At 46.5% G+C, this 26,415-nt stretch overlaps 1 protein-coding gene across 1 annotated transcript in view; it reads left to right on the top strand.

Annotated features, from left to right (window-relative positions):
- LOC112237176 (adhesion G-protein coupled receptor V1-like) overlaps positions 1-26,415 on the top strand; it is a 225,981-nt gene that overhangs the window by 161,013 nt on the left and 38,553 nt on the right. Inside the window, exons 83-85 of the mRNA XM_042320335.1 lie at positions 6,276-6,392; positions 16,000-16,178; positions 21,822-21,979. Coding sequence (XP_042176269.1) covers positions 6,276-6,392; positions 16,000-16,178; positions 21,822-21,979 — 454 coding nt within the window. The remainder of the gene's footprint in view (positions 1-6,275; positions 6,393-15,999; positions 16,179-21,821; positions 21,980-26,415) is intronic.

Genomic DNA, 26,415 nt, shown 5'->3' with positions numbered 1-26,415 from the left:
GTTGGCAGCAGCCACTCAATGTTAGTGGTGGCTGTTTAACAGTCTGATGGCCTTGAGATAGAAGCTGTTTTCAGTCTCTCGGTCCCAGCTTTGATGCACCTGTACTGACCTCGCCTTCTGGATGATAGCGGGGTGAACAGGCAGTGGCTCGGGTGGTTGATGTCCTTGATGATCTTTATGGCCTTCCTGTAACATCGGGTGGTGTAGGTGTCCTGGAGGGCAGGTAGTTTGCCCCCGGTGATGCGTTGTACAGACCTCACTACCCTCTGGAGAGCCTTACGGTTGAGGGCGGAGCAGTTGCCGTACCAGGCGGTGATACAGCCCGCCAGGATGCTCTCGGTTGTGCATCTGTAGAAGTTTGTGAGTGCTTTTGGTGACAAGCCGAATTTCTTCAGCCTCCTGAGGTTGAAGAGGCGCTGCTGCGCCTTCTTCACGATGCTGTCTGTGTGAGTGGACCAATTCAGTTTGTCTGTGATGTGTATGCCGAGGAACTTAAAACTTGCTACCCTCTCCACTACTGTTCCATCGATGTGGATAGGGGGGTGTTCCCTCTGCTGTTTCCTGAAGTCCACAATCATTGTTGACGTTGAGTGTGAGGTTATTTTCCTGACACCACACTCCGAGGGCCCTCACCTCCTCCCTGTAGGCCGTCTCGTCGTTGTTGGTAATCAAGCCTACCACTGTTGTGTCGTCCGCAAACTTGATGATTGAGTTGGAGGCGTGCGTGGCCACACAGTCGTGGGTGAACAGGGAGTACAGGAGAGGGCTCAGAACGCACCCTTGTGGGGCCCCAGTGTTGAGGATCAGCGGGGAGGAGATGTTGTTGCCTACCCTCACCACCTGGGGGCGGCCCGTCAGGAAGTCCAGTACCCAGTTGCACAGGGCGGGGTCGAGACCCAGGGTCTCGAGCTTGATGACGAGCTTGGAGGGTACTATGGTGTTCTCAGGTTTTTGCCTGCCATATGAGTTCTGTTATACTCACAGACATCATTCAAACCGTTTTAGAAACTTCAGAGTGTTTTCTATCCAATACCAATAATAATATGCATATATTATCATCTGGGACTGAGTAGCAGGCAGTTTACTCTGGGCATGCTTTTCATCCAAAAGTGAAAATGCTGCCCCCTATCCTAATGAAATGTTTAACCTAATTCCTAACCTAAACCCTAACCTTAACCCTATCCCCTAGCCTAGCTAAGGTTAACCACCTAGCTAACTTTAGTGTTGGCCCCCTAGCTAATGTTAGCCACAACAAATTGGAATTCATAACATATCATGCGAATTATAATTTGTAACATATCATACGAAATGTGTGATGGCATACACAAATGAATACATACCATAGGAAATGTAACATATCATACTAATTGGAGTGTCCCTGATTTACATTTACTATGTTACTTCTACCCCTGAGGCTGTGTTGGTGTCAGTGGCGTGTATTCATGTATTCTTTCCTCTCTGTGTTTCATAACGGAGAAAGCATCCGAGCGAGAAAACAACATCCCTCTCTCTCTGTATGTGTAGCCCCATATATCTGATGCTGTCTGTATGATATTCAAATCAAATCATCAAAAAAATAAATACATTTAGCAGCAGTAAAATAACAATGTGGAGACTTTATACAGGGGGTACTGGTACAGAGTCAATGTGGAGACTATATACAGGGGGTACTGGTACAGAGTCAATGTGGAGACTTTATACAGGGGGTACTGGTACAGAGGCAATGTGGAGACTTTATACAGGGGGTACTGGTACAGAGGCAATGTGGAGACTTTATACAGGGGGTACTGGTACAGAGTCAATGTGGAGACTTTATACAGGAGGTACTGGTACAGAGTCAATGTGGAGACTTTATACAGGGGTACTGGTACAGAGTCAATGTGGAGACTTTATACAGGGGGTACTGGTACAGAGTCAATGTGGAGACTTTATACAGGGGTACTGGTACAGAGTCAATGTGGAGACTTTATACAGGGGGTACTGGTACAGAGTCAACGTGGAGGCTATATACAGGGGGTACTGGTACAGAGTCAATGTGGAGGCTATATACAGGGGTACCGGTACAGAGTCAATGTGGAGGCTATATACAGGGGGTACCGGTACAGAGTCAATGTGGAGGCTATATACAGGGGGTACCGGTACAGAGTCAATGTGGAGGCTATATACAGGGGGTACAGAGTCAATGTGGAGGCTATATACAGGGGTACCGGTACAGAGTCAATGTGGAGGCTATATACAGGGGTTACTGGTACAGAGTCAATGTGGAGGCTATATACAGGGGTTACCGGTACAGAGTAATGTGGAGGCAGGGGTTAGTTAATGTGGAGGCTATATACAGGGGTTACCGGTACAGAGTCAATGTGGAGGCTATATACAGGGGTACCGGTACAGAGTTAATGTGGAGGCTATATACAGGGGTTACCGGTACAGAGTCAATGTGGAGGCTATATACAGGGGGTACTGGTACAGAGTTAATGTGGAGGCTATATACAGGGGGTACTGGTACAGAGTCAATGTGGAGGCTATATACAGGGGTACTGGTACAGAGTCAATGTGGAGGCTATATACAGGGGGTACAGGTACAGAGTCAATGTGGAGGCTATATACAGGGGTTACCGGTACAGAGTCAATGTGGAGGCTATATACAGGGGGTACTGGTACAGAGTCAATGTGCGAATTGCAAGGCACCGGTTAGTTGAGGTAAATGAGGTAATATGTACATGTAGGTAGAATTATTAAAGTGACTATGTATAGATAATAACAGAGAGCAGCAGCGGCTTAAAAGGGGGGGGGCAACGCAAATTGTCTGGGTAGCCAATTGATTAGATGTTTCGAAGCCTCTTGGACCCAGAATTGGCGCTATACAGTTTAAGCTCATGAGGGATTTCTAAGTTATATTCTTCAAGAATCAATGGATATAATTATAATTTAAAAGTCCAAAAATGAATGTGGAAACTACAGATTGCCCCTTTAAGTCTATCAGAAGTGTGTGAGTTTAAGCTTGTGTCCATTAGGTCTATGGATGTATTTTTTTATCAGCATGAATTAGATTGAGCAATAAAAGTCCCACTTTTATTCCATAGGCTGGGATGTGCACTGTGCAGCTGTTGTTCCATAGGCTGGGATCCGCACTGTGCAGCTGTTGTTCCATAGGCTGGGATGTGCACTGTGCAGCTGTTGTTCCATAGGCTGGGATCCGCACTGTGCAGCTGTTGTTCCATAGGCTGGGATGTGCACTGTGCAGCTGTTGTTCCATAGGCTGGGATGTGCACTGTGCAGCTGTTGTTCCATAGGCTGGGATGTGCACTGTGCAGCTGTTGTTCCATAGGCTGGGATCCGCACTGTGCAGCTGTTGTTCCATAGGCTGGGATGTGCACTGTGCAGCTGTTGTTCCATAGGCTGGGATCCGCACTGTGCAGCTGTTGTTCCATAGGCTGGGATCCGCACTGTGCAGCTGTTGCAAGAGCACATTTTTCACTGGCTGTCTACTGGTTTTTAAACAATGATTGATAGGCAGCTTAAACTTCTTGAAATCAACCATTATTGGGTTCAAACACAAATTTAGATTTGTGAACAGCCATCCACAACAACCACAATCCGTAAGCCGCGAATAGCTAAATGAGAGAGCAGCAGTGTGATTCACATCAATGTGCTATGTAGATATCAATAATAAGTGATATCTGTATTGCCGTAGACTACACCACTGCTGTCATCCTTACCTCCAAGCGTTTATTCAAGTTGGATAATATTTGGATGCCGACAGCAGTCGCACCATTGGAAGACATAGCTTGGACTGGTAGCCTCCTGCTCTTTTCCAGCAATCCATCAAACACATTTGGTGTGTCATCATAGTGGTCTCTGACATCATAGTGGTCTCTGACATCATAGTGGTCTCTGACATCATAGTGGTCTCTGACATCATAGTGGTCTCTGACTTGTGGTCAGACTCGCTCAGGTGGAACAAACTTAAACTTGCGCCTTTTTTCAATGCTGATTTGAATGTCATTGAGAAAACAGATAGTCTCAAACCTCCTTTCTGAATTTAAAAGTAATCCGTGAAGTAATCATCTAGTTTTTAAAAGGTATCTCTAATCTGATTACAATATTTTTGCTGGTAACATAACGGATTACAGTTTTTTTGTAATCCCTTACATGTAATGTATTACTCCGAAACCCTGCCCAAGGTTTTATTCGGGCCCAATAACTGCTGCCCGGAATCACAATTCTAAGCAACCACCTTTTTCAAAGGCTCCATCCCGGGTCCTTCCTGTATCGTCCCTCCTTTTTTCTCACCATACAGAGCTGCAAAACAAACCGGAAACAGAATTACCCCATTTGTTAATTTAAACAAAGCCTGACTTTTTGCCTAATTCAACAACAGAATCCGAGATATGTGGTGTGTGGAGTCGCTAACTATCTGTTTGCTTTGGAAAAGTCGCTCTGTAATGACGGCGGCAGGGTGGGGCTTCAAACTATGTTCCCATCTTGAGCCCTTCTTAAGAGCAACTTGAAAAGAACAACAGGACAGAAAGGACCAAACAACTGACACACCACCCTAGTGGAGGTGCAATCTCAACGCTGAAGTAAAATGACACAGCTTCATGCTCTATTTGTTGCCCTAGGTTGCTCTGAGCAACCGCGTTGTGAAGTAAATTGAGCACAGCTGTAGGGCAATAGGCAGCGCATCCTAATACTCAACTTGTTTGATTGGAAGGGAGAGCTTGTTTGCTCTCTCGCGCGGCTTAGGTGCTTATATGGAGAGCAGTTGGTATTTGTGATGTTTACTGGGTCATCATGGATAGGCTGTGGCTCTGGGCTAGTGTCCCCTCCTGTCATCCTGGGGTTTCCACACTAATGTTGCTCTATCATGGAAATATAACTAGCTCCCTGAGACTGACCGTATGCGGATGGTCCTCTGACAATTTGAGAGTTACGAAAGCAGTAGTTATGAAACTCTTCACACGTAAATACTATACATACTAGGGTGAAATATATTCTTGTAACACTGACGTTACTGTCAACCTGATAAATACAAGCCGGCTGTACAAACATGTTATTCACCCCAACAACAAGACATGAGTCAATACGCAGACTTATTATGTCCTGTCAAGAAACTAACACTCTGGCTCACACAAACGTTATGCAATTCACACCTGCGTGTTGTTATCTGTGTGTGTGAAAGGGGGTGGAGTTTATAGTTTATTAGTATGCTATGTATAGTATAGTATATAGTGTAGACGATATACAATACTGTGTGTTTACACCAGCATGGTACTTTGATGAATTAGCTGCAGTCTGATGATGATGATGCACCTAGAGAGTTGTAAGAGAGATGAAGAGGCATAATTCTGCAGTGTACTTGACCTGCCATCTGGACGTTCTGAAGCTCTCCTGGCTGTCTGGCAGGTTTTGCAGCCACTGTCCTTTTCCCTCTTCTCTGCCTGTCTCACTTTCAATCACTCTCTCTTTCTCTTCCTCCCTCTCTCACTTTCAATCGTCTTTCTCTATCTCTACCTGCCTGTATCTCTCTCTCGCCCTCTCTCTTTCTCACTCTCTCTTTTTATCTCTCTCTCTCTGCCTTCCTGTCTCGCTCTCATTATTTCTCTCTCTCTCTTTCAATCTCTATCTCTCTCTCTCTTGCTTGTCTCCTTTCTCTCCAGCGGAGTTAGGACACTCGGTGTCCTCCTTCTCTTTCCCTTCTCACCCTCCCTCTCTCCCTCCATCCCTGGTGTTTTGCACTGGCACGGGGCTGGATGTCAGACAGTGTTACATAAGCAGAAATATTGCTATGGGTTGGTAGTGGCACAAGGCTCTGTCCCAAGGGTTAATTAAGCTCTGCCATCAGAGAGCTGAAGGATTTACTGTAGGACACACACACAGGTTCCTGGATGGGTACCCAGGAAGCATTTGTCACTTGTTGTTTATTTTGGTTTGCGCATTGTGATGTAACAGGTCTGCAGGATGTCACTAAGGTGTATCTTATATTGTCAGCTGTTCCAAAATGCATGCATGATAACACAGCCATCAATCATCCAATTACTAGTCTGCAGGGGGAAAGTGTCAATGGACAAGTGTGTTTCTGCTTGTGTAAGGACTTTGACGTGCAAGAGCTGTATATGTTTGTGTGAGAGATGGGAGAGGTGTATAGTAAAGTGCATAGTCTGCAGGCAAATGTTGTGTTGCTGTGTGTTTGTGCATTAGTGTGTTTCTGTGGCCTCTCAGATGTCTCGCTCTCTCGCTCTCTCGCTCTCTCGCTCTCTCTCTGTGTGTTGTAGATCTGTTTCCTGGTGTCTGCGTTTCGTGGCCGTGTCTACTCAGAGGACAGCTGTGCCGTTCTGGGCCTCTTCTCCCACTACTTCCTCCTGAGCCAGTTCTGCTGGATGCTACTCCAGGTAAGGCCTACTGTTGACACCAGGGTTTCTCCAGGTAAGGCCTACTGCTGACACCAGTTCTCCTCCAGGTAAGGCCTGCTGTTGACACCAGGGTTTCTCCAGGTAAGGCCTACTGCTGACACCAGGGCTCCTCCAGGTAAGGCCTGCTGTTGACACCAGGGCTCCTCCAGGTAAGGCCTGCTGTTGACACCAGGGCTCCTCTAGGTAAGGCCTGCTGTTGACACCAGGGCTCCTCCAGGTAAGGCCTACTGCTGACACCAGTTCTCCTCCAGGTAAGGCCTGCTGTTGACACCAGGGCTCCTCCAGGTAAGGCCTGCTGCTGACAGGGCTCCTCCAGGGCCTCTGCTGACCAGGGCTCCTCCAGGTAAGGCCTGCTGCTGACACCAGGGCTCCTCCAGGGGCCTGCTCCTCCAGGTAAGGCCTGCTGTTGACACCAGGGCTCCTCCAGGTAAGGCCTACTGTTGACACCAGGGCTCCTCCAGGTAAGGCCTACTGCTGACACCAGGGCTCCTCCAGGTAAGGCCTGCTGTTGACACCAGGGCTCCTCCAGGTAAGGTCTGCTGCTGACACCAGGGCTCCTCCAGGTAAGGCCTACTGTTGACACCAGGGCTCCTCCAGGTAAGGCCTACTGCTGACACCAGTTGTCCTCCAGGTAAGGTCTGCTGCTGACACCAGGGCTCCTCCAGGTAAGGCCTGCTGTTGACACCAGTTGTCCTCCAGGTAAGGTCTGCTGTTGACACCAGGGCTCCTCTAGGTAAGGCCTGCTGTTGACACCAGGGCTCCTCCAGGTAAGGCCTGCTGTTGACACCAGGGCTCCTCCAGGTAAGGCCTGCTGTTGACACCAGGGCTCCTCCAGGTAAGGCCTGCTGCTGACACCAGGGCTCCTCCAGGTAAGGCCTGCTGTTGACACCAGGGCTCCTCCAGGTAAGGCCTGCTGTTGACACCAGGGCTCCTCCAGGTAAGGCCTGCTGCTGACACCAGGGCTCCTCTAGGTAAGGCCTGCTGCTGACACCAGGGCTCCTCCAGGTAAGGCCTACTGCTGACACCAGTTGTCCTCCAGGTAAGGTCTGCTGCTGACACCAGGGCTCCTCCAGGTAAGGCCTGCTGCTGACACCAGGGCTCCTCCAGGTAAGGCCTGCTGTTGACACCAGGGCTCCTCCAGGTAAGGCCTGCTGTTGACACCAGGGCTCCTCCAGGTAAGGCCTGCTGTTGACACCAGGGCTCCTCCAGGTGAGGCCTACTGTTGACACCAGGGCTCCTCCAGGTAAGGCCTGCTGCTGACACCAGGGCTCCTCCAGGTAAGGCCTACTGTTGACACCAGGGCTCCTCCAGGTGAGGCCTACTGTTGACACCAGGGCTCCTCCAGGTGAGGCCTACTGTTGACACCAGGGCTCCTCCAGGTGAGGCCTACTGTTGACACCAGGGCTCCTCCAGGTGAGGCCTACTGTTGACACCAGGGCTCCTCCAGGTAAGGCCTGCTGCTGACACCAGGGCTCCTCCAGGTAAGGCCTACTGCTGACACCAGGGCTCCTCCAGGTAAGGCCTGCTGTTGACACCAGGGCTCCTCCAGGTAAGGCCTACTGCTGACACCAGGGCTCCTCCAGGTAAGGCCTACTGCTGACACCAGGGCCTGTATGTATCATGCATATTAGAGTCGGAGCACTGATCTAGAATCAGATCCCACCTGTATACGTTTAATTTTCTTCATTGTGATCTGAAAGGCAAAACCAGAGGTGGAAAGATTACTGAAATATTCTACTCAAGTAGAAGTATTGTTACTACAATTACATTTTAAAAACTACTCAAGTAAAAAGTAGCTCGTTTGAAAAGTACTGAGAGTAAATGTAATTTAGTTACTTTTAAAATAAAAACTTTGAGCTTGATAATGAGGTAATTTTAAGGTGACCTGAATGTGTTAGACATTATATTTTCAATGCAATACATAGAAAAAGGAAGAGAGGAGATATATGTACAGTACGAACCAAGTTCATTTATTGTATTGGTAAGTTCAGAAGATCATCAGGCAATAATTGTGTATGATATTCTGTGTAGAAAAGAACATCATTGATTTAGGGCCTGGTCTTGTCCACTCTGTTCTGATGAGGTCACGCGGCTTGTGGGCATTGTAGAGGGAAACAGAGCTGCATTTACATTTACATTTTAGTCATTTTATCTAAAGCAATTTAGTACATTCATCACAATAGCTAGGTGGGACAACCACATATCACAGTCATTGTAATTACATGTTTCCTCAAAGTAGCTATCAGGAAAGTCAAGGCTAGAAAGGGGGTTAAGTGCGACTGCTAGTTCCGAAAGGTTTTTATTTAATTATTTCTTAATTGGGGGGAGCGGGAACAATGGAACAACATCTTCTCTGAAGATGTAGGGTTTCAGATGTTTTCAGAAGATGAGCAGGGACTCTGCTGTCTAAGCTTCAGAGGGAAGCTGGTTCCACGATTGGGGTGCCAGGACAGAGAAGAGCTTGGACTGGGCTGAGCTGGAGCTGCCCTCCCGTAGGCGTGGGAAGGCCAAGAGACCAGAGGTGGAAGAATGGAATGCTTGGCTTAGGGTGTAAGGTTTAAGCATAGCCTGAAGGTAGGGAGGGGCAATTCCTTTTGCTGCTCCGTAGGCAAGTACCATGTTCTTGTAGTCGATGCGAGCTTCGACTGGAAACCAGTGGAGTGTGCAGAGGAGCAGTGTGACTTGCGAAGTTTGAACACCAGGCTGGCTGCAGCATTGTGGATAAGTTTCAGCCGTTTGATGGCACAAGTCAGACGGGAGATGACTGGATTAGGACCTGCGCCGCTTCCTGTGTGAGGCAGGGTCGTACTCTACGGAAGTTGTAGAGCATGAACCTGCAGGAGTGAGCCACTGCTTTGATGTTTTCAGAGAACGACATGGTGTTGGCCAGTGTCACGCCGAGGTTCTTTGCACTCTAGGAGGGGGACACCGTGAAGTCGTTAACAGTGATGGATAGGTCTTTGAGCGGCAGGCCATCCCTGTGTGTAAGAGCTGCTCCGTCTTGTCGAGGTTGGTCTTGAGGTGGTGGTCCAACATCCAAGCTGAGATATCTGCCAGGCACACAGAGATGCGATTCACCAACTGGGTGTCAGAAGGGGGGAAGGTGAAAAGGAGTTGAATGTAATCCACATAGCAATGATAGCAGAGACCATGTGAGGATATGACGGAGCCGAGTGACTTGGTGTATAGAGAGAGGGCCTAGAACTGAGCCTTGGGGGACACCAGCAGTCAGAGCATGTTGTGCATACACAGATCCTCTCCACATCCATTTATTACAACCACATCTAGCGGCTGACGTAACCCCGGTTATTTGAACCAAGAGCGACTGGGGTTGCGACCTCATTTGGGAAACGATGGCATACTCTAGGTGCTTTGTTGCTATTTTTGTGGGACTGGAACTTAAAAGAACATCATTAACCGGTTCCCATGCTTTTAAAATAATGGTTCTGTTCCGTAACAGGATAGATCACTTTCGTTCCCGGTTCCGACTCTGTTCCTCAAACAATTTCATTATTTTTGGTCCTGTTCCCTGAATTGGTTCCAACAAATGCTTCTCGCCAGCTGTTACTTCTGTCCCAAAGCTATATTACTCCCGCCCCAACAGCATGTACAAAAGTAACGTTGTGGAAGTTCTGTTCTCAATCTATTTAATTTTAACTCAATTACCCTAGGTATTAAATGCGGCCGGGGATTCTCCTCCTTGGACACTGGGTCCTTAGACACCACTTTGATTTTTAAAAAGTTCCTCTCTTTTGTGACATCAATGAAAGTTGTTTTTGAAAATCTTCCGACCACCATAAGTTTGTGCGAACAGCTTGATTTGATTGGCCTGTTTTTTGCACAATGTGTTTAATTTGATTGGATACTGACTAAACAACGATACCATTTTTTTCTGGCTCCAAGGGCTCCCGCTCACAAACTTTCCATGCCATCATGATCTACTAATAATGATAGCCTACAAAATTCTACTCTGTAATGGATGGTTTTAAAAAGGTACCGAAGTACAATACTTAATTCAAAACTTACTTACAGTAAGTAAAATTACTGACTGAAAAATACTCAAAGTACAAGTACTCGGAATGGCTACTCAATTACAGTAAGGAGAATATTTGTAATTTGTTCCACCTCTAGGCAAAACTGATCCTAAATCAGCAATCCTACTCTGAGACATTTGAAACATATGCCCCCTGCTCTAACCCTAAACTAACCAGGACAGCTTTGGTTTGATAAGTCTCATAACATTTACAAATATGTTCCATCTGTTAATCCAACCATGTGAATAAACAGGTCATGTACCATCAGGTCTGAAATTACAGTATTGATAAAGACAAGCAAAAATGACTGTATAAAATACATGATTCAAAAATACATTTTTGGGGCAGGTAGACTGTGGTTAGAGTGTTGGACCAGTAACCGAAAGGTTGCTGGATCGAATCCCTGAGCTGACAAGGTGAAAATCTGTCATTCTGCACCTGAACAAGGCAGTTAACCCACTGTGCTTAGGCTGTCATTGTAAATAAGAATTTGTTCTTAACTGACTTGTCTAGTTAAATAAAGGTTCAATTTAAAATAAAAAAATATGTAAAAAATACTGTGCTATATTGTATAGTGGGACAGTAGCTCATGAGAATATTGATGATATCTCTGGCTCTGTTTGCTACACTTGCACACTCTATATATCTAAACTCCTAGTAATATGTGGGGTAAAACACCAACATTTCTGCATCACTGTGCCTTCCCCTGGCTCTGTTGACATGTTCCTACCATTCCTTATACTCCATACTATTGATCAGAGGATTACCCCCCTCTCTTTGAGTCAGCAAGTATCAGCTTTTTTCTAAGTGGCATATGTGGGGGGCGCCAGCCAGGAGGCTTTCGTAGACCATGCTTATTGCACTCGTCAAGCCTTGAGTCAACGGTGCACTGAAGCGCTGCAATGGGGAAATACAGGTCGGCCCCTTGACAGAACACAACAGTCTGTAGTTGAATCAGCCAGGCTATGAGTCGTTACACTGGGCACCTTGGATAGAGATGTCCTCCCAGAACTGTCTTTCTGTACCGTAGGGCTCCACAACAGTGCATAACGGCTAACCTGCCAAAGCCTCATCCGGCTTAACCGGAGCAAGGGAACAGCACAGCACAAACTCCTAATGCAGTTATTTGCACGCCCAGCTATCACTGCTGGAGCTCAATTAAAGTGGCACTCTGTTAGCTGTCTAATATGATGCGTTACACAACAGTCTCTCTCTTTATCTCTCTCTCCCTCTCTAGCTGTCTGTCTCCCTCCAACTCTCTCTCTTCATATACATTCAATTCAATTCAAGGGGCTTTATTAGCATGGGAAACATATGTTAACATTGCCAAAGCAAGTGAAGTAGATAATATACAAAAGTGAAATAAACAATAAAAATGAACAGTAAACATTACACTCACAGAAGTTCCAAAAGAATAAAGACATTACAAATGTCATATTATGTATATATACAGTGTTGTAATGATGTTGAGGGCCAAATAGCATTCTAGTTTGCTCAGTTTTTTTGTTAATTCTTTCCAGTGTGTCAAGTAATTATCTTTTTGTTTGTTCATGAGTTGGTTGGGTCTAATTGTACTGCTGTCCCAGGGCTCTGTGGGGTGTGTTTGTGTTTGTGAACAGAGCCCCAGGACCAGCTTGCTTAGAGGACTCTTCTCCAGGTTCATCTCTCTGTAGGTGATGGCTTTGTTATAGCTGTCTCTCTAACAAAATACATGAGGTTTTTAACTTAGTCAACATACAGTAAATAATATTCATATTTAGGCTTTGACCGAAACACATTTAGATGCATGTAAATGATGGGCAAATTAACATTCATGGATAGTCTACATCGAAGGGACAGGAATAGGAAGGGTGGGGGTGTAGCTCTGTACACTCAGAATCATATACCTTTTAAGAGAAGGGGTGACCTTCATGTATGTTGAGTAGAGGCACTATGAGCTCAGGTACATCTGCCTCACCAGGCACCCATATTGGTAGGATGTGTGTATAGACCTCCTAGCTCTAAGGTGTCCTATCTTGATGACTTATGTACTGGGTTTGACCAGGCCACAGATAGCATACAGAGATGTATTTATCTTGGGTGATTTTAATATACATTGGAAGGATCACAATCATTTGAATAGAACAAAATTGATGAGATATGCCAAGAACTGTGGTTTGAGACAAATGGTTAACTAGATCGTCAATTAAGTTGGGTCATCGTTCAGACACATACATTGATCTGATTTTTTTGTAATATACCATTGCAATGCTTAAAAGCCAGATCAATGCCAGTGGGCTGGACAGACCATAATATTGTGACCATGAACACCAAGGTTTCAAAGAAACCCCCTAGGATTGTGGTTAAGAGAAATGTTAAAACATTTAATCATGAGCTATTTCTAAATTATTTGGCTGCTGTACCCTGGGAGCTGATTTATCTAGAGGTTGATTTAAATCACGCTACAGAATGTTTTATTGATTTGCTCACTGAGGCAATGGACCATCATGCCCCAGTAAGAAAGAGTACAGTTGGTGCTCGTCCATCTCCATGGATTGATGATGAACTGGGTGAGGCTTTTTCTCAAAGAAATATGGCAAAAGTCTTAGCAGCCAAGTCAAAATTATAAATTGATGAACAGAATTATAGAACATTACGTAATTATGCAGTTAAATTGAATCAAAAGAGAAAAATAGTTATTTTACAACAATGCTTTAATTGATTGTAAAAATGATTCTAAAAAAGGTATGGAACACAGTTAAGGGCTTACTTGGTACATCTATCTCCTCATGCCCATCTAGTGTGGAGGTTGACGGGAGAATAATAACAAAACCAGTTGATATTGCCAATCATTTTGCAGATTTTTTAACAAAGAAAATGAATTTACCGAGCAACAATGTAAACATACATTCTTCCAAACAAGCTATTGTCCAATGGATTTATGATCATATTATGAGCAACAAGATCTGCTCTTTTAGTCTGCAAACGGTGTCAGTGGAGGAGGTGTTAAACCTATTGAAGTCATTACCTGATGGTAAATCTACAGGTTATGGTCTTATGGACAATTTTTTTGTTTCACTGTGCTGCTCCCCAGATTACAGTTCCACTGAGATACATATTTAATTGGTCACTGGAAAAGGGGATGTTTGCAAATGTATGGAAGCATACGAAACTGTGTCCTATTCCGAAAGACTGCAAAGAACCCATTATTCCTGCCAATAGTCGACCAATTAGTCTACTCCCTTCACTCAGTAAGATATTGGAGGGTATTGTGAGAAGACAAATATGGGAGTACATGGAAAAGAATGATCTGATTACAGCCAATCAGCATGCTTATCGCAAAAACCATTCCACTACCACTGCATTGGTTGACATGACTGATCAGTGGCTCAATGCTATGGATAATGGCAGGTTGTGGTGGTACTATTTTTAGATTTCAGTGCAGCATTTGATTTAGTGGATCATTAAATAATTTTGACAAAAGTAATGCATTATGGATTTAAGGAGGTAGCATTGAATTGGGTACAGTCATATCTAACTGACAGGAAACAGTCCAGCTATATCAATGGTTCATTTTCTTCCCCTCATGTGTTAAACTGTGGAATACCGCAGGGCAGCTGCCTTGGGCCACTTCTCTATTTAATATATACCAAATACCTTCCCTATGCCTTAGCTGAAACTTTAGCTAGTATATTTGCAGATGATACTACAATTTATGCAGCAAGACAATCGGTTCAACAGGTACAGCAAGCTTTACAAGAAGATTTGGGGAATATTAGGGAGTGGGATTGCCAAAACAAACTTGTTTTAAACACCAAGAAAACCAAAGTTATGTTGGTCTGTTCCACTAGGAAAATGCCAAAACAGCATGGGATACATGGGAAATGTGTTCGTATTATAAATTGTATTTTAATGTTTAAGGACTCTTGGAAGATTAGTCCAAATGGGGACTAAAATAGATCCAAATCAAATCTCTGTAGGTGATGGCTTTGTTATAGCTGTCTCTCTCCCTCCAACTTTCTCTATTTATATATATATCTCCCTCCAACTCTCTCTCTCCCTCTAGCTGTCTCTCTCTCTAGCTGTCTCTCTCTCCAACTCTCTCTCTCTTTATCCCTCTCTCTCCCTCCAGCTCTCTCTCTCCCTCCAGCTCTCTCTTTCCCTCCAGCTCTCTCTCTCCCTCTAGCTGTCTCTCTCTAGCTGTCTCTCTCTCTCCAACTCTCTCTCTCTTTATCTCTCTCTCTCCCTCTAGCTGTCTCTCTCTCTCCAACTCTCTCTCCCCTAGCTCGCTCTCCCTCCAACTCTATCTCTCTCTCCCTGTAGCTGTCTCGTTCCCTACAACTCTCTCTCTTTATCTCTCTCTTCCTCTAGCTATCTCTCTCACTCCAACTCTCTCTCTTTATCTCTCTCTCTTCTTCTAGCTATCTCTCTCACTCCAACTCTCTCTCTTTATCTCTCTCTCTTCCTCTAGCTATCTCTCTCACTCCAACTCTCTCTTTATATATATCGCTCTCCCTCTCTGCCACTGATGATACAACACCTAGAGAATGATAATGATTATGGAAGTAGAGGGTTTTGAGAAGGAGGTTGTGGTTTTATGTCACTTGTGTTTGACCCCATGTCCACCCGATCACCGAGAACTCATCAGCTCATAAATGGAATCATGTGGAATGTTCTGTTGTCCTTTTACTGTGAAATCCTCACTTCAAGCATTGTACAACATGTACAAAAGGATGAGGAACGTGTGGATAGGCCTTCTACAGGTGTTGTCATCACAAGCTGGAGATATGTAGTGTAGTTAGCGTAAGCCTCTCTTGGACAAGATGTCCAGTATCTAATACCTAGGGAGATCATCCAAGCCTGCTACTCCATTACAAAACGGACAGCAGTGAGCCCTGTGGCTGCTGCACGTTTCTATGGCTCTTCTGCTGATAACCACCTGTTGCTCTTCTTCCTCTTTAAATCTCCTTTCCTCCACGCTACCCTCTCCTCCGCCCTAACCTCTCCTCCTCCCTACCCTCTCCTCCTCCCTACCCTCTCCTCCTCCCTACCCTCTCCTCCGCCCTACCCTCTCCTCCGCCCCTACCCTCTCCTCCGCCCCTACCCTCTCCTCCCTCTCCTCCTCCCCCTACCCTCTCCTCCGCCCCCTACCCTCCTCCTCCTCCTCCCTACCCTCTCTCTACGCCCTACCCTCTCCTCCGCCCCTACCCTCTCCTCCTCCCTACCCTCTCCTCCACCTCACTCCTCCTCCTCCACCACCCCTCTCCTCCTCCTCCTACCCTCTCCTCCACCACTCTCCCTCTCCTCCTCCTCCTCCTGCACCCCTCTCCTCCTCCTCCTGCCTATCCTCTCCTCCACCCCCCTGTCCTCTTCCTCCTCCTCCCTACCCCTCTCCTCCACCCCTCTCCTCCTCCTCCTCCTCCTGCCTATCCTCTCCTCCACCCCTCTCCTCCTCCTCCAGCCTATCCTCTCCTCCACCCCTCTCCTCTTCCTCTTCCCTATCCTCTCCTCCACCTCACTCCTCTCTTTTGTCCCACCCCTCTCACTCCTCTCTTTTGTCCCACCCCTCTCAGGCAGTAAACTTCTGGCAGGTGTTGGTGATGAACGATGAGCAGACAGAGAGACGTTACCTGGTCTACTTCCTGCTGGGCTGGGGACTTCCTGCTCTGGTCATCATCATCCTGGTCATCGTTCTGCTGGGGGGCTTTGGCTGGACCATACACCGTGTCTACGGCCTGGTGCATGGGGATGTGTGAGTGAAGGAAACGCACTCAGGAGTTCACACACAAACACACACACACACACAAGTACACACACTCACCGGAGCGCTCACACACTTGGTGAGTGAAAAGGGAAATACCCACATGCTTTGTACGACACAAACACAAATTATTCTTACATATACACACACAGTACTTAACTCAGCGCCTGATGTTATATAGATAACACACACTCTCACAAACAAACAAACACACACACACTTAATCATAGTCGGATGAGGAATGTGTAAGTTACACACCTATATGTTCCCAGTTCTGGTTACTTGAGTAGGTCCATTCCAGTCTACCAGGTGTCTACCCAGCTTCCTTGTTAGGCTATGGTCAACAGCAGGTCTATGGTCAGAAGAATAGTTTAGTCAGCAGGTCCTGAGGTGGATCTACTGAATGGATCATAGGACTAATGAGTTTCTCTCATACACCTCCGGGAGCTGTCTGTACACCTCCGGGAGCTATATGTACACCCCCGTGAGCTGTATGTACACCCCCGTGAGCTGTATGAACACCTCTGGGAGCTGTATGTACACCTCCGGGAGCTGTATGTACACCTCCGGGAGTTGTATGTACACCTCCGGGAGCTGTATGAACACCTCCGGGAGCTGTATGTACACCTCCGGGAGCTGTATGAACACGTCCGGGGGCTGTATGTACACCTCCGGGAGCTGTATGAACACCTCCGGGAGCTGTATGAACACCTCCGGGAGCTGTATGTACACCTAGGGGAGCTGTATGTACACCTCCGGGAGCTGTATGTACACCTCCGGGAGCTGTATGTACACCTCCGGGAGCTGTATGTACACCTAGGGGAGCTGTATGTACACCTCCGGGAGCTGTATGTACACCTAGGGGAGCTGTATGAACACCTCCGGGAGCTGTATGTACACCTAGGGGAGCTGTATGTACAACTCCGGGAGCTGTATGAACACCTCCGGGAGCTGTATGTACTGCACATAGAGGTCCTTACTCAGAATTAACCCTGCCCACGACTGTGTGTGTGTGTGTGTGTGTGTGTGTGTGTGTGTGTGTGTGTGTGTGTGTGTGTGTGTGTGTGTGTGTGTGTGTGTGTGTGTGTGTGTGTGTGTGTGTGTGTGTGTGTGAGCGGTACAGGGGGTAGAGGGTGGGAGAGCGATACAGGGGTGGAGGGTAGGAGAGCAGTACTGGGGGTGGAGGGTGGGAGAGCGGTACAGGGGGTGGAGGTTGGGAGAGCGGTACAGATGGTGGAGGGTGGGAGAGCGGTACAGGGGGTGGAGGGTGGGAGAGCAATACAGGGGTGGAGGGTAGGAGAGCGGTACAGGGGTGGAGGGTAGGAGAGCGGTACTGGGGGTGGAGGGTGGGAGAGCGGTACAGGGGGTGGAGGTTGGGAGAGCGGTACAGGGGTGGAGGGTAGGAGAGCAATACAGGGGTGGAGGGTAGGAGAGCGGTACTGGGGGTGGAGGGTGGGAGAGCGGTACAGGGGGTGGAGGTTGGGAGAGCGGTACAGGGGGTGGAGGGTAGGAGAGCAATACAGGGGGTGGAGGGTAGGAGAGCGGTACAGGGGGTGGAGGGTAGGAGAGCGGTACTGAGGGTGGGAGAGCGGTACAGGGGGTGGAGGTTGGGAGAGCGGTGATGGTAAAGGGTGGGAGAGCGGTACAGGGGGTGAAGGGTGGGAGAGCGGTACTGGGGGTGGAGGGTGGGAGAGCGGTACAGGGGGTGGAGGTTGGGAGAGCGGTACAGGTGGTGGAGGGTAGGAGAGCGGTACAGGGGGGTGGAGGTTGGGAGAGCGGTACAGGTGGTAGAGGGTGGGAGAGTGGTACACGGGGTGGAGGGTGTAGGTTGTAGAGCAGTACAGAGGGTGGAGGTTGGAAGATAATCACTTCTGAGTGATTAACTCTCTATTGAAGTTGATAAGGAGCCAGTGTGTGTAAGGTAGGTGTGCATATGAGGAAGGTTTAATGATTTAATGTCCCGTGCTGTAGTTCTCAAACTGGTCTGCATATAAGAATTCATGGCCCATTTCAAGTGGAGGACATCACATCCTTACAACATGATATTAAGCTGCATGTTGTGCACAAGAAGTCAGGAAATTCACTACACGGTAAAAATAAATAACTGGTAAGTAACTGGTTCCACGGCTTTTTAAAAAACTTTTCAGTCAGTGTAACCTGAATTAACATTTTTAGCCCAAACTTGAGAAAACAGGCAAACTTAAAATGTTTGCTCAACTTGTTAAGTCCCGCGTCCCAAAAATCTCTCCTTCTTGCTGAACTATGCACTCGTTCACTCCTTCCCACTAATGTAAAAGTATTAGAATTGGTGTAAGCATGGTCTAGGGTGAATTTCCATAAACCAGTCATTTCCTTTCAAATCTATGAGGGAAAGTGAACAAGTGCACACTTCAGTAGAGAGGAGAGATTATTAGATTGCAACCCAAGAGTTCCAGGACCAACTCTTCCCACAAGGACACACAAACATCACACCACATTCCTCAAGCAGGAAGAGCATGATGCAGTACTGTATTATTTATAGTATTATTTTTATTTCACATACTTCACATTCTACTATGTCTAACATGTATTATTTATCCGGATGGAGCAGGGTACAGCTGTATTTGTGTCCTGTGAGATGGCACCGTTGGCATGCTTATTGAGATAAACATCAAGTCACAAGTTAGGGTTGTTTTTTTCCCCAGAGCCAGACACAGACTCCCAACCTTCTTAGTGACACCATTAGAACACAACAGGTACTGGACAGATTATGGGAGTGAATTCCTCAGAATAGATTACCACAAAGGAGGGGGAGAGAGAAAGGCAGAGAGTAGGGAGGGCAGAGGCAGAACAAATTGGAGAGAGAGAAGCAGGCAGGCAGGCAGAGGCAGGCAGGCAGGCAGGCAGGCAGGCAGGCAGAGGCAGGCAGAGGCAGGCAGGCAGAGGCAGAACAAATTGGAGAGAGAGAAGCAGGCAGGCAGGCAGAGGCAGGCAGGCAGAGGCAGGCAGGCAGAGGCAGGCAGAGGCAGGCAGAGGCAGGCAGAGGCAGGCAGGCAGAGGCAGAACAAATTGGAGAGAGAGAAGCAGGCAGGCAGAGGCAGAGGCAGGCAGGCAGAGGCAGAGGCAGGCAGAGGCAGGCAGGCAGGCAGGCAGAGGCAGGCAGGCAGAGGCAGGCAGGCAGGCAGGCAGGCAGAGGCAGGCAGGCAGGCAGGCAGGCAGGCAGGCAGGCAGGCAGGCAGGCAATATGAATATTGTTCCTGCTGTATTGTTTAGATCCATAACAAGGAACCATGGGGGGTCTGACTGTGGCTGACCATAGAGCAGCTAGCTGCTTGGCCTAGCTTGGACTGGACACCATGGCTAGGCTTAACACTGGGAGGGTAACCTGAGGGCCTTTGGGGCTGGGATACCCCTCTGAAAGAACACACAGACTTGCTGCACTCTCGCTAGGCAGTGTGTTGTGTTTGTGGTGCTGTCCTGAACTATTTACCCTCTCCAACCATGGTGGAATGTGCTGCTGCAAGGGCACAAACACTGAGTATGAGCTTAAACACACTCATTCACACAGACAGACACACACATACACATACACACCATACACATACCATACACACACCACACACACACGCACACACACACACACACCATACACATAACATACACACACCATACACACACCATACACACACACACACACCATACACACACATACACATACACACACACCATACACACACCATACACACACCATACACACACACCATACACACACACACCATACACACACATACACACACCATACACTAACACGGCAAAGTAACTGCACCGTATTTCAGCTCATCAACCTATAATTATGATGTATTTAAAAGCTAAACTAAGATCAAATATGACACTGAACTCAGGGAGGTCTATATTCGGCTGGCGTTAAGACGGCGCTAGTGTCAAACGGTCGTTCAATCACAATTTCCACCTGTTAATAAAGCCAGCACTCTGTTATTTTCAAACTGTTGTTCAAGGATTGGTAATGAACCTATCTTAGATCAGATATTTAAAACCAACCAAAAGCTGGTTTTAGCTGGTTCTGACAGCGGAAACAGCCTATCCAGCTGTGATGCAGACTTCCCATATGGAACAAGAGTAATGTGCTTTTAGTGCCTGTATACTTCGTATTTACAAACATTATAAAACATGTTTTTTGTTTTGTTTGTATTTTTGTTGTTGTAGTTTTTCCCCTTTTTCTCCCCAATTGGTAGTTAATCTTGTCCCATCGCTGCAACTCCCGTACGGACTTGGGACAGGTAAAGGTCGAGAGCCATCCGTCCTCCAAAACACGACCCTGCCAAGCCGCACTGCTTCTTGACACGCTGCTCGCTTAACCCAGAAGCACCAATGTGTCGGAGGAAACACTGTGCAACTGGTGACCGATGGCAGCTTGCAGGCGCTTGGCCCACCACAAGGAGTCGCTAGAGCACGTTGGGACAGGGTAATCCCGGTCAACCAAACGCTCCCCAAACCCAAACCTAAACGACGCTGGGCCTCATGGGTCTCCCGGTCAATGGCTGGCTGTGACACAGCCTGGGGTCGAACCCGGGTCTGTAGTGACACCTCAAGCACTGCAATGCAGTGCCTTAGACCACACTTGGGAGGCCCCTATTTAGTTTTATTTGATTAAAAACCAAGCATAGCCTCACCTCCTCTCAATGAAGGCTTTTTGTTGTTGTTGTCCAATTAGTCCACAAATTAGTCAAGACTGTGGATAAAGAGTTTTGCTCGTAAGACCGCTTGGAAATACGTTTTAATCACCAAAGCTTTATTAAAAGATCAAGTTTGAGAGGAGTGAAACAGTGCGCTGACATTTCCTTTTTATCTATGTATTGTAGGCAGGCTTACATTATTTTACGTTTTGGACGTGCGTAAAACCCCTCCATGATGTTGGCTACATGTGTCCATGCCCATCATGAAACGAGACATGAGAACCAGTGAACCTCGTATTTCGAAGATATTTCCCTGTAACAATTGCTTGAATTCCGTTTCATATTTTCAAAAACCCAAGTCCTCCGTAGGATATACCTAGCCTAGGCCTACTATAAAGAAGCATGGTTCAAGGGCAGTCTTTTTTTATCCTTACGATTTTATAATAGCATTGCATTTTACATTTGTTTGTTTAAAAAAAATACAGACAGCTTGTTTTTCGTTTAATTTGACTAAAACCAAACATATTAGAATGTTTCACCATCCTGGTTTTATGGTGAGAAGGTCTGTGGCGCTCATGCAATGCAACTTCTGAAGAAGTATGAATGCGATCTGATCTGTAAAATGATTCTGAAGTTCATAAAACATTCTATTTGGATAGAAGATCCTGTTTAAGGATGTTGAAGCAACAAGATCTTGACCTACTGTAATGCAGCATAGTAAAATAACATAGCTTATGTTTGCTCCTTTCCTTGGCGGTTTACTACAAGTTTTTTTGTAATAACACCCACCGTCTCTCTCTTTTCCCCTCCTCCTCTCACTCTCTCCCTCCCCCTCTCTCTCTCTCCCTGCTCTCTCTCTTTCTTCCTACACCCCTCTCTCTCTTCTCTCCCTCCCCCCTCTCTCTCTTTCTCTCTCCCACCCCTTTCTCTCTTTCTCTACCCTGTCTCTCTCTCTCTGCAGGTGTTTCATTCCTAATATCTATGCTGCTCTGTGTACAGCAGCCCTGGTGCCTCTCATCTGCCTGGTTGGGGTACTGGTGGTGTTTATCCATGCCTACCAGGTCACGCAGCAGTGGAAGGCCTACGACGATGTGTACCGCGGGCGCACCAACAGCTCAGGTATAGTACACACACACACATCTTCCAGCTATAGGGCATGGGTTGGAGCATAGGAGCAATCTCCATGTCCCGAGCAACCAGACCATGTCAGAACACCTAGCCGACTGCGTCGGTCGGTCTGTCGGCCTACTGCACTATTGGAGTACCTGTCCTGTAGTAGTCATTCAGTGGTCTACAGTGTGTACAGTGGGCTCCAAAATTTCTGGCACCCCTGACTGGCAATGTGCAAACAATGCTTAAATAAATATAATCAATATAATTACAGAGAAACTCATAATACCAACATGTGAGAAATATTGTACTTTATTAATGTTTCAATGGAACCAACCAAAATTATTTATTGATTTAATTAAAAATCAATGTCCTCCAAATCAAGGTTTCACAATTAATGGCACCCTTAAAGACTATTGTAAATAACATCTACCAAAATTAAACCACAAATTAAATTCCACTTATTTAAGTTTATCTAAGTCTTAAGGAACTATATTGAGCCATTACATCACTTCCTGTTTCACTAGGGTATAAAAATGAGGTAACACGCATGCAATATCCCGCTGTCATCCAACACCATGAAGAAAACAAAAGAACTGGCAGTTCAAAAGAGACAGATGGTCGTAGACCTTCATAAATCTGGTAATGGCAATACAAAAAGATCTACAAAATTGAATATACCACTGAGCACTTTCAGGGCAATTATTAGAACATTCAAAAGATATGGAACAGTTAAAAACCTCAGGGGTAGAGGATGCAAATGCATTTTCCTCCCAGGATAGGGATGAGGATGGTGAGAGAAGCAACAAAATCCCCAAGAATCACTGTGAAAGAATTGCAGGCCTTGGTGGTGTCTTGGGGTCACGAGGTTTCAGAAAGCACCATCAGACGCCACCACAACCACAGGCTCTTTGGAAGGGTTGCCAGAAGAAAGCCCTTTCTGACCCCAAGACACAGACGCAAGTGCTTGGAGTTTGCCAAACACCATTTAAATTATGAGTGGAGGAAGGTGCTCTGGGCAGATGAGACTAAAATTGAACATTTTGGTCAGATACAGCATCGGCATATTTGTCGTCGAAACAGATGCATAGAAGGAGAGGAACCTCATACCCACGGTGAAATATGGTGGTGGGTCAGTGATGTTTTGGGGCTGTTTTAATTCCAGTGGTCCAGGGGCACTGGTTAAGATTGATGGCATAATGAATTCCACCAAGTATCAGGCAATTTTGGCTGACAATCTGGTTGCCTCTGCTAGAAGGGGCGGCAGGGTAGCCTAGTGGTTAGAGTGTTGGACTAGTAACCGAAAGGTTGCAAGTTCAAATCCCCGAGCTGACAAGGTACAAATCTGTCGTTCTGCCCCTGAACAGGCAGTTAACCCACTGTTCCTAGGCCGGCATTAAAAATAAGAATTTGTTCTTAATTGACTTGCCTAGTTAAATAAAGGTCCAACTTTTTAAAAAATTAGGCTGAGACTTGGCCGTAGGTGAACTTTCCAACAAGACAATGACCCGAAACATACCTCAAGATCCACACAGAAATGATTCTGTGACAACTAAATCAATGTTCTGCCATGGCCATCTCAGTGGCCGGACCTCAATCCAATGGAAAAACCTGTGGGCTGAGTTGAAGAGGGCAGTCGGTAAGCACAAACCCAAGGATCTATAAAGGATGTGCATAGAGGAATGGTCCAAAATCCCTCCAAATGTGTTCCTTAACCTTGTCAAACATCACAGGAAAAGACTCCATGCTGTTATCCTTGCCAGAGGTGGTTGCACTAAGTACTAAATGAGGAGTGGCAATAACTATGAAACCTTGATTTTGGTTCAATTTATTTTGTATTAAATAATTGTATGATTTTGGTTGGTTCCATGGAAACATTAATAAAGTACAGTATTTCTCACATGTTGGTATTTTGAGTTTATCTCTGTAATTATATTGTTTATATTTTTTAAAGTATTGTTTGTGCATTGCCAGTCAGGGGTGCCAGTCATTTTGGAGCACACTGTAGTAGTCATTCAGCTGGTCTACAGCGTGTAGTAGTCATTCAACTGGTCTCCAGGGTGTAGTAGTCATTCAGCTGGTCTACAGCGTGTAGTAGTCATTCAACTGGTCTACAGTGTGTAGTAGTCATTCAGCTGGTCTACAGCGTGTAGTAGTCATTCAACTGGTCTACAGTGTGTAGTAGTCATTCAGCTGGTCTACAGTGTGTAGTAGTCATTCAGCTGGTCTCCAGGGTGTAGTAGTCATTCAGCTGGTCTACAGCGTGTAGTAGTCATTCAGCTGGTCTACAGTGTGTAGTAGTCATTTAGCTGGTCTGTAGTGTGTAGTAGTCATTCAGCTGGTCTACAGCGTGTAGTAGTCATTCAGCTGGTCTACAGTGTGTAGTAGTCATTCAACTGGTCTACAGTGTGTAGTAGTCATTCAGCTGGTCTACAGCGTGTAGTAGTCATTCAACTGGTCTCCAGGGTGTAGTAGTCATTCAGCTGGTCTACAGCGTGTAGTAGTCATTCAACTGGTCTCCAGGGTGTAGTAGTCATTCAGCTGGTCTACAGTGTGTAGTAGTCATTCAACTGGTCTCCAGGGTGTAGTAGTCATTCAGCTGGTCTACAGCGTGTAGTAGTCATTCAACTGGTCTACAGGGTGTAGTAGTCATTCAGCTGGTCTACAGCGTGTAGTAGTCATTCAACTGGTCTCCAGGGTGTAGTAGTCATTCAGCTGGTCTACAGCGTGTAGTAGTCATTCAGCTGGTCTACAGTGTGTAGTAGTCATTCAGCTGGTCTACAGCGTGTAGTAGTCATTCAACTGGTCTACAGTGTGTAGTAGTCATTCAGCTGGTCTACAGTGTGTAGTAGTCATTCAGCTGGTCTCCAGGGTGTAGTAGTCATTCAGCTGGTCTACAGCGTGTAGTAGTCATTCAGCTGGTCTACAGTGTGTAGTAGTCATTTAGCTGGTCTGTAGTGTGTAGTAGTCATTCAGCTGGTCTACAGCGTGTAGTAGTCATTCAGCTGGTCTACAGCGTGTAGTAGTCATTCAGCTGGTCTACAGTGTGTAGTAGTCATTCAGCTTGTAGGAGCTACAATGGCTGACCATGGTTCATAGAGTGAGGAGAAGACAGCCTATAGAAAACTCACTCCTCGACAGAGTGAGAAGAAGACAGCCTATAGAAAACTCACTCCTCAACAGAGTGAGGAGAAGACAGCCTATAGAAAACTCACTCCTCAACAGGGTGAGGAGAAGACAGCCTATAGCAAACTCACTCCTCAACAGTGAGAAGAAGACAGCCTATAGAAAACTCACTCCTCAACAGAGTGAGGAGAAGACAGCCTATAGAAAACTCACTCCTCAACAGAGTGAGGAGAAGACAGCCTATAGAAAACTCACTCCTCAACAGAGTGAGGAGACAGCCTATAGCAAACTCACTCCCCAACAGAGTGAGAAGACAGCCTATAGCAAACTCACTCCCCAACAGAGTGAGAAGACAGCCTATAGAAAACTCACTCCTCAACAGAGTGAGGAGACAGCCTATAGCAAACTCACTCCCCAACAGAGTGAGGAGAAGACAGCCTATAGAAAACTCACTCCTCAACAGAGTGAGGAGAAGACCGCCTATAGCAAACTCACTCCTCAACAGAGTGAGGAGAAGACAGCCTATAGAAAACTCACTCCTCAACAGAGTGAGGAGACAGCCTATAGCAAACTCACTCCCCAACAGAGTGAGAAGACAGCCTATAGCAAACTCACTCCCCAACAGAGTGAGAAGACAGCCTATAGCAAACTCACTCCCCAACAGAGTGAGAAGACAGCCTATAGAAAACTCACTCCTCAACAGAGTGAGGAGACAGCCTATAGCAAACTCACTCCCCAACAGAGTGAGGAGAAGACAGCCTATAGAAAACTCACTCCTCAACAGAGTGAGGAGAAGACCGCCTATAGCAAACTCACTCCTCAACAGAGTGAGGAGAAGACAGCCTATAGAAAACTCACTCCTCAACAGAGTGAGGAGACAGCCTATAGCAAACTCACTCCTCAACAGAGAGAGCTCTATTCTTCCATCCCACCCACTCCAGCAACCCCCAGCACAGCCTGCATGACTGGCTCATCCACAGATGGTGGGTAGGATGTCCTTGTTCCAGCACTCTGTGGTAGGTTCCCTGAAAAGCCTGTTGAGCTTTCTTGTTATAACACACATCTAATCCCCAACCCAGGCTGCTGGACTATTTTTACTATGGCCTGCAAATCCACCCCGCACACACACACACACACACACACACACACACACACACACACACACACACACATACACCACCCATATCACAAACAAAGCAACCACGCATCTGATCAGGCACAATAAGGCAGCCTTGATTAAAGCTTTATGCAATGTGCACTTCAGTGCAAAACACATACAGCGCATTCAGAAAGTATTCAAACCCCTTGACTTTTTCCAC

The sequence above is a fragment of the Oncorhynchus tshawytscha genome, linkage group LG04 (assembly GCF_018296145.1).
Source record: "Oncorhynchus tshawytscha isolate Ot180627B linkage group LG04, Otsh_v2.0, whole genome shotgun sequence".
Lineage (NCBI taxonomy): Eukaryota > Metazoa > Chordata > Actinopteri > Salmoniformes > Salmonidae > Oncorhynchus > Oncorhynchus tshawytscha.
This window is presented reverse-complemented; position numbering and strand designations above follow the sequence as displayed.